Below are 8,940 nucleotides of genomic sequence, written 5' to 3' on the forward strand. Positions count from 1 at the left end.
CTGCCAGGCGGACACCTCTACATTACGGACACGTCCGGCCAGTCCCGATTTTTTCTAAGTCATTTCCAATAACAAAAACCTCTGTATGGCGGACACCTCTCTATTCCGAATTGCGGACAGGGCGATAGCCAATTTTTGGTCCAATTCCCTCCAAATTACGGACAGTAGGCAAAAACAATGGTTTCCCGCGTGCGCTTGGAGAGTCAAGTTGGCCCGAAAGGTGTGATATTTGCGTAATTAATCAACGTAATTACCCCATGGCATTGTGTTTTTGTATCTTAATTAAGCCGCGGCATTTGTTTACTCATCTTTTCAACTAATCACAATGGCCTATTGCATGTATTGTGTCAACGGACACTCATAGTCACGCGGTTTTGTCAGTGATGCGGCGAATATGCGTTAGTAGAGAAATTAGAAAAAATTAATTATTAATCAAAGGTGGCTGATGGACAGAAATTATGGTGTTTTTTCACACATTATGACATGATTTTGCAATACAAGGGGCACCTTTTACTAGAGAGATTATTCACGCTCTGAGTTCCAAAGTAGCTCACGTCATTCAACGCAACATCACAAGCAAATACCGATCAGCCAACAGGTTTAAAGTTTCTACGCTAGATGTCGACACAGAGAAAACCAAGACCTGCAAGGCGGGAACTTCAAATCCATCTATCGGACGATTTGGCATAACCTTTCTAGTGCGGACACCTCTCTATTGCGGACACCTTGGCCCAGTCCCATGGGTGTCCGCAATAGAGAGGTTGTACTGTATGTGTAGAATATATCCTCTCCTAACCCTACCGAAAGTTCTGCGCACCAACTAAATACTTTAACTTGGACAAGATGACGAGACATTAGGAATGTGATTAGGAATGACGAGTGATTAGGAATTCGTAAATGCTTCCAAATCTATAAACCACGCCAGTTCTCCAGTTTCAGGTTTTACACCAGTAATGGGATATGATTGAACATCACTGGTTCCACCCTTGAGGACACCCATTATATCAGCTTTGCCTTTCCCTAAAATCAAAACTGCTATTCTCCTACTTTTGTTTATAAACGGGAAAGTTAACGTCATTCTTTTTTTTGATATTTTTTCTGGACCACCATCGCTATAAATGACATATTTTTCACTCTCTTGGAGAGATTTGGTGTGTGGAAATAGCGATGCAGTACGACCGTCTCCACCGACCCCCTGCACTAAGAAATCAAACTGAGAATTTTTCACATGGCGCCTAATACTTGCTGCGTAGATTTCATCCCCTCGATCTTCGTCACTGCATACACCATTTACTAACTCGACAGGCATCGGATGGATATTCATAAAAGGAACCCTTATAAATTTAAGAAGTTTTTCCTGGATTTTTCCAAAGTTAGACCTTTCGTCTTCAAATGGAACACAACGCTCATCCACCACCCAGATGTGCGTCTGCTGCCAGGGGAAGTTGTGTCTCAAACCCAACAATGCTTGGAAAAGTTTTGGAATTGTAGTACCTCCCGATAGACCAAGATGGAAAACACCCCTTGAAGTGATCGCATCTTGAGCACTTTGCAAAATATCCTGAGTCAATCTTTCAACTAGAGGAAAGGTTTCACCTAAATTCAATGGTGCATCTCTAAACACCCCTAATGAAACTCCCCCAGTAGTGTCCTCTAGACTTTTACTCTGCAAGTACTGAAGCTCAATACCATTGCTCATGAAACTCAACTCTTTTAGGTTGTCACCACCTTTGTAAACCTTTGGCTCAATGTTGTCAAGGTACTGGACTGCTGGGGTCCATTTTTCCCATGACACCATTAGACTCTCCGTGCTTACGAACAAGTTGTGATCCCCATGAAAGACACCACTTATCAGAGAAGAATAGGCATCGGCGTCTTTTGGTGGGATAAATACCAAAAAGTCTTCGCTTTTTTGTCCAAATATCATCCTGTTTTCGACTTTTCTGACAGACCAGTCCAAATTTGGTGTCGGTAGGGATTTGGTCACAGCTATTGCTGAACTCCCAATGTCACCATGTCCGATGTTGAAGATAAGAACACCAGGGTCTGTGTTACAACGTTCATTCACTTCAAAACAAGTCTTGCGATTTTTGAAAGTTACTTTCACGTAGCTTGCTCTTTGCTTCAGTTTCTTTCCCGATACGAGATGAAAGTTCACACCATGCCATCTATTGTTTGAAACGTGAAGTAAGGCTGCTGCATATGTGGACTTTTTACTTGTCTTTTCTTTGTCTTCATAATCTTCTCGGACATGGGATGCATAACCTTCATACTGACCTACAGAAAATAGAACAAGGAGGACTCACGCCATAGAAAGACATAAGAACAACATACTTAATCATCCACTATAGATGCTAGTAGTACCCTAACCTTTGTAATCATATACCTATAGTTTAAATTCACTTGTGCATAGATAGGTTTTTTGTTTTTGCTGTACAGCTTCCCGGCAACTTGTTAAAATTATTGATAGCATCTACGTCTCCAGCTGCTGGGTTGTTTGACCTTTGATTATGTTGAGATAACCAGGATTTGACAGTGATAGATGGAGATGCCACCATCTTATTTGTGGATGCAGCAGCCCAGTCCCGGCTGTTCGATACGTCCAGCGCCCATCATCTATTCCAAAAGCAGGCATAGGGAAGCATTATATTCATAAAATTCTTACCAACTAACACATTTCCAGGAGAAATGACATTGATATCTTTCAGAAGCTCTAACTTTTTCCTATGGATCTCTGTAACATTCTTCAGATTGTTCGGGAGGTCCATGGCAATCAGTACGAGAAGTTCTGTCAGGTGATTCTGCATGACATCTCGAATAACGCCATACTCATTGTAGAACAAGGTGCGCCCTAAAGAACAAACACATTTATGATAGACAGGACAATAGTTAGCCAATCACCAACACGTTTAATTTCAAAGGGCCACATGGAAGTGTGTTGAATTAGGTGAGCGGGGCACTTGACTACTGGGCGAGTGTTTGGGTTTTCAGTTGGAAACAGATGAAGATTTTGAATATATAATGATTTTCTTAGAAATGACTCGGACCTTCATTACATTTCTGCTGATGAACAATAGCAACACGATTGCCCAGCCTTCACATTCATATCATTGGCACTGTCATAGTTTCAACTCTTACCCTTGACATCCACTGTCTCGGACATGACAATATCAACTCTGTCAATTCCGTGGCTGTCCCACATCTGGCCAAGGGTGTCCTCGTTGTCTTTTCTGAAATATGAATTCAAAATACTATTTCCTGCAAAAATGGACAAATATCTGAAATTGGAACATCAACTTTTTGGAAACATAGGATGAAGCAATTCACACCCGACAAAACATTTGGTTGTTTCAGTGAGCAAACAATCTCATGATTTTTGTTCATGCAAATGAAATGCAGTACCTGGGGTACTGTACCACTTCTCATGAACTTCTGGCTACAATTGATAGATATGAAGACGTAAATCTAATGGCAAGTCATAATAATGATGCCATTTGCAACTAAAGGATACTACGGGTACTACTATTCTGAATAACCGATGATTTTTTTTCTGTCTCTGGGTCTCATTCTCACCTGAATTTGAGTATTTCCATGGAGACAGTTTTTCCGAGGTAGTGGTCAATTCTATACATCTCCTCCTCCTTTAGGGACAAACGGAGATCCGTCGCCAATTTCTTGGCACTAGCAAGGTCGTTACCAAATGGCTTCTCGAGGACAACACGGAGCCAGGTTTTAGACAACGCCGGCCGACAATGTTTGTCAATGAAAGTTGACGTCTCGGCATACGCAAATGGCGGAATAGAAAGATAGAACAATCGCCCCGACTCCTCCATGTAGGAATCTGTGAAGCAGACGCCTTGAGAGAGACCGTCTTGGGAACAAACAGAAGTGGAACTTGCATTGATCATGGAACAAAATCTAACATAGTCGTCTTCTCGTTTCAACTGTTGATAAACGACTAATTTCTTAAATTTTTCCTTGGCATCATCACAATTTTCGCATTTCAGTTTCTCATTCAGAACTTGTTTGATAAGTTCTTCTCCTTTCCTTGTGTCAACTCTTGCCCCGCCAAATATTTTGAATTGATGGTCTGATGTTTGTTTTTCTAAATAGAGATTGAATAGTCCTTGCCAGAGATATTTCTTTGCTAAGTCCCCAGTTGCTCCAATAAGGACAATGTTTGTCACTTTATTTGGTGATTGTGATGCAACATACAAGAAGCAGAAGGCAGCCAGGATGAATACAACTATCTGGAGTTTCATGGTTGTTCTTTTTTTATATATCTGAAAATAAAGAATTGAGCCATTTTAACATGTCATTACATCAAGTTAATCCAAGTCAAGGCTTGTCTTAGTGACCAGAAAACAATAGAATGAGACAAGACAAAAAACATCACTCCGACAACTTGTTGCTGTAAAACCAGTCTGGAGATTGCTAATGCACATGTGCCATGACAAAGACATGTTGGCTCCTAATCAAGTTTACAGTAATTGAGTGATAACAAAGTTTTACAGTAATGACATGCCATTCTCTATCAGATCATGACAGACATGTGGGCCCCACATCCCATAGACCTAGCTAGTGTAGAAGTGTACCAGTATATAGGCATATTTAAACCAAGTGTGAAACAATGTAATCCCATATCATATGATAGGCCTATCAGAGGTTCGCCACATCACTTTGTTCCAAGCATAAAGGCGAGATATTATTGATGCAACCGGTTTATTACCATTTATCTCAAGATGTAGTCAAGATCATATCATGATATGTTGTGAATAACGGAAGTGAAATCGATAATTGAAATATGAAGAGGAGCCTTTAAAAGCAGACAGAAATTTCAGTTTATCACATTTACAGTAGATGGCGATAGCTACATTAACCCTCCCATCCCAATGCAGTCGCTAGCAATCAAATAAATATAAATAACTGTCACAGCATAAGGAAAGCCTCATAGTCAATGGGTGATTACTTTAGGTCTTGCACTTTACCAAGAAGAAAAAGAATAAAAGAAGATTATTAATGCCCTGGCAAAACAATGACCCCGTGACCAAGCACTTTTGCGGCGGGGTGCAGCTGATGAATGGAACAGCAAATACTATAAAACCTCGCTCGCCTGGCTTGGCCCTCAAACTCGGTGCTTGACTTGTTTAGCTGCGTCAGTGAACGTACGGGCAAATCGGCGCTAAATCCGCATATTTACACCTTTTTCAATCTCAATTGATACTATAACTGAAACCAAAGATGTCTCTGTGTCGTCAGAACTACCATGAGGAATGCGAGGCCGGCGTTAATAAGCAGATTAACCTGGAATTGTACGCAAGTTATGTGTACTTGTCGATGGTAAGAATTCGCCATTTTAGCTTTACCTCCCTCCCCCTCCTGCCATGTAACGTAGAGTAACGTTACATGGTGTAGTCCTGTGCATTTCACCTGATTGTCCATGTTCACTAAACTATGCAGAAAACATTATTCCTTGCAGCAATTTTGTTGTGGCTATCGACATCATTTGGTCATTTGTTCTGTCTGTTGTTCAGGCTGGCTGTCCGCATGGGCTTGGCAAGGTGCGGTATTACTGCTACAGAGGAATTGAGAGCTGACCTATTCAGTCATTGAGTATCATCCTAGGGGGGTTACCATCCATCCATCTCCATGTCGTTTTTAACGCTAAAGCAGAGGCTGGCTCCATACCATAATAAAAGACGGCCGAGAACAGGGGGCTATTAGTATTAGAGAAGAGTCCCTTACAGTACAGCCACTTGCTAGCCACAACAAACAAGCAGCAAACAAAAGAACGCATGGTCGCACACCACATGTTTTTTTGTTCTTTTTTTGGCCAGCAATGACTTCCTCCACTCGGTGTAAAAGTGACTATTCTACCACTCGCTATAGCCAGAGGTGCGCTGGCCTGGAAAGGGCCCGAGGCACTATTCTCGGACTGAATCTTGTTTTATTACAGTAACAGTATTGTTTTTATTGCCTTCCAGGCTTCCCACTTCAACAGGGATGACGTTGCTCTGAAGGGCGCTACAGAGTTCTTCAAAAAGAACTCCGATGAGGAGCGTGAGCATGCCCAGATTCTGATCAAGTTCCAGAACCAGCGTGGTGGCCGTGTTGTCTACCAGGACATCAAGGTAATGCACCTTTCTTGATAGTGATTATGTCAACAGAGGCAACTGTTCGTGCATGGCCTGTCAATCTTGATATTGATTCCGTTTACAAATAATCAGACTGAAAGAAGTGTTTGTGTGAACTTGAAAAGGGGAGCAATTTAAAGAACTAGAATGAAATGCCTTTCCAAACTTGATTTTTTGTAACTGAGTGGAGAATTGAGAAATGTCGTTGTCATTGCTCTCATTGTTAAAAACATTTTGTGATGTTTCCAACTATAGCCCTGAACCTCTTTCCTTTGCAAATTCAGAAACCCGAGAAGGATGCCTGGGGCAGCTTACAGGAGGCCATGCAATCTGCCTTGGATCTTGAGAAGCATGTCAACCAGGCTCTCTTGGACTTGCATGCCGTTGCTGGCGGCAAGAATGATGCCCAGGTATGTTCTATTCTTCACATTGGCTTTCAGGTTGTATAGTAGTTCAGAAGTTTGTTTCAAATAATCGAACATTCCTTTCTAGTGCAAAGTTGACCTGTTCTCCAGTTATTTTTACGATTTCATTCGGAAGTCACTAAGCAGATGATGAGTTCACAACATTCTGCAAACTTGATCACATGTTTGATAGTGTCTTCCTCCGCAATTTTTCTTCCATCTGATTTACACTTTGATTGCCTTACAGATGTGCGACTTCATTGAGAACCACTTCCTGACCGAACAGGTTGAGGCCATCAAGGAATTGGCGGATCACATCACCAACCTGAAACGCAACGGGCCCGGGCTCGGAGAGTTCATCTATGACAAGGAACTCTCGTCATAATCTGTTTATTACGTCAAAGGATACCGCAAAATTGCTTATAGGAATGAACTTGTGTAATGCTGAAGATCTTTATGTATGATGTATAATCACTGTGCTGACTCCTCTTCTTCCTCAGTGGGCATGTCTGAAATGTATACTTTGCTCAGTCGTGTTACTGACAAGAGCGTATCTCGACTGAGGATGAACTGTTGTTACCATCAAACATAAATAGAAAACAGTAAAAAAGTAGATACATTGTAATTCGTATTCATCAAAATCTAGCACTTTGAGTAAGTCTTGAAACTATTCCTCACTTATAGAGTGGTGGAACAAAAGCGGTATTCCTGAACCAACTCCTCTGCATGAAAATATCTTTGGTTCATTTATTGTATCGAAAAAAACAACATCACCATTCCCATGTCCTCCTGACTAGACCCCCTTGCTATCTCACGTTTGTTATCTCATATCAACAATAGTTCTCTATCGCGTGTTATTTTTGTTTGGTATTTTATTTCTGTAACTGAAACAACGTAAATGAGGTTTAGATCCCAAGTGCAATTTTACTATTGTTCAGTGAGGCTTGGATTAACAAGGGATAAACAATAAATGATGTTAAGAACATATCTGTGTTTTTACATTTATTTGATGAAGAAGGGAAGTAAAATACCAGTGGAACTACCCCAAGGTAGTCCCTTTACATGTGACTTATCACATGGGTTAGATGTGTGGAGCTAGTTATCATAGATGAACAACATACTTGGAGCTGCTAGAGAATTTCCTTCAGCTCCATCTTCTTAGGATCATTGCAAAGATTACGAATTGGCTGTCCCCTTCTTGTGGATAATCTAAGAGGCATTTGGGGTCAAATGACAAACTTTTGAGATTTTCATTTGAATGCCAGTGTTCGTCCTTAGCTTGATATCTACAAGGAATGGCGTGACCTCCGTGAACACAGTTTGTCTTGATCTCGGACGTCTTATCGAAGTTCTCTCTCCTGGAACACAATCTTTTTTGGCGACTTGAATACTGGCTATCTCTTCGAACCAATTTTTATTCAGGTACCCAGTTCTTAAGACTCCTATGCATTTCATCATCCTGATTGTCTCCTCAATACGGGCAACAGGACGAGGCCGGTCCACTATGTCGGGAGTGTATCTCCTTGACATGAAATTCAAAGACATCATTGAGGTTTCAAACATTCTATGACAATTCTAAAATCGTTGGCCGATATTAATGGTCCAAAAATAGACTGACCAACAAAGGTGTTGATAATGAGCAGCCAGGTCAATAGATATCCACTTTATGGTGACACTGCATGTATGTGGCAATATGTTAAGTACTGTATTGAATATAAGCACTTTTCTCGAATCCAAAATTCACGTTCCCCTCATATAACTGACATTATGTTGGGGGCCACCCTTGGCACAAGACGAGTCACATGAATATGACGCATTAATCCATTTTGACGGTGCATGAATCATCTTAAACATTCAATGCATTTTCAGGAAGACATTCCTTAACGCTGTCTAGTTGAAATGTAAGTCAACCCTCTCATAGCTAAACCCCAATATTGAAGATCATATCATCTGGGAGTAATGGATATCTGGTACCACTGCTTTGACTAGAACATGAAATCGTAAACCAATTTGAACTCGAAACAAAGTGAATGCCAATATCAAGGGGTGGGAATCAGTTCTTTGTTTTCCAGAGAACAGGCTTTGACTCTTGACATTCACTTCATTCTGACCATCTTGAACCCCAATGTATTGACATTGAATACTTTCACTTGGCTTTTTTTAGCATTCTGAAAGCCAGATTTGAACACAATTGTTAAACTCAGAATCACCAATCACGAGTTCTGATCATGTTAATCTGTAGGCGATCAGTATTGACAGTATTGATAGATGGTCTGATGTTCTCGATGACCTCAATACACAAGATAGCTAAGTCAGGCAAACTTAAGAGTTGGCATTTTTCCATGAATGTAGGTCATGTGATGAGTGTGTGCTCTTACTGGAACAGCTTTAATAGTGGGTCA

The 8,940-nt window shown here is 40.9% G+C and overlaps 2 protein-coding genes across 2 annotated transcripts; one reads left to right on the plus strand and one right to left on the minus strand.

Moving 5' to 3' along the window:
* Positions 1–198: 198 nt before the first annotated feature.
* Positions 199–4,821, minus strand: LOC135492540 (GDH/6PGL endoplasmic bifunctional protein-like). The gene is made up of 5 exons (XM_064779080.1): positions 4,730–4,821; positions 3,574–4,283; positions 3,139–3,230; positions 2,666–2,851; positions 199–2,277 (listed from the first exon to the last, which is right to left on the minus strand). The coding sequence occupies exons 1-5, from the start codon at positions 4,730–4,732 to the stop codon at positions 884–886; spliced, it is 2,385 nt and encodes a 794-aa protein (XP_064635150.1). The 5' UTR covers positions 4,733–4,821; the 3' UTR covers positions 199–883.
* A 292-nt stretch (positions 4,822–5,113) lies between these two features.
* On the plus strand, positions 5,114–7,523 carry LOC135492077 (soma ferritin-like). The gene is made up of 4 exons (XM_064778229.1): positions 5,114–5,340; positions 5,985–6,131; positions 6,419–6,544; positions 6,786–7,523. The coding sequence occupies exons 1-4, from the start codon at positions 5,242–5,244 to the stop codon at positions 6,921–6,923; spliced, it is 510 nt and encodes a 169-aa protein (XP_064634299.1). The 5' UTR covers positions 5,114–5,241; the 3' UTR covers positions 6,924–7,523.
* The last annotated feature ends 1,417 nt before the right edge of the window (positions 7,524–8,940 follow it).

This window comes from Lineus longissimus, chromosome 8, assembly GCF_910592395.1.
Source record: "Lineus longissimus chromosome 8, tnLinLong1.2, whole genome shotgun sequence".
NCBI lineage: Eukaryota > Metazoa > Nemertea > Pilidiophora > Heteronemertea > Lineidae > Lineus > Lineus longissimus.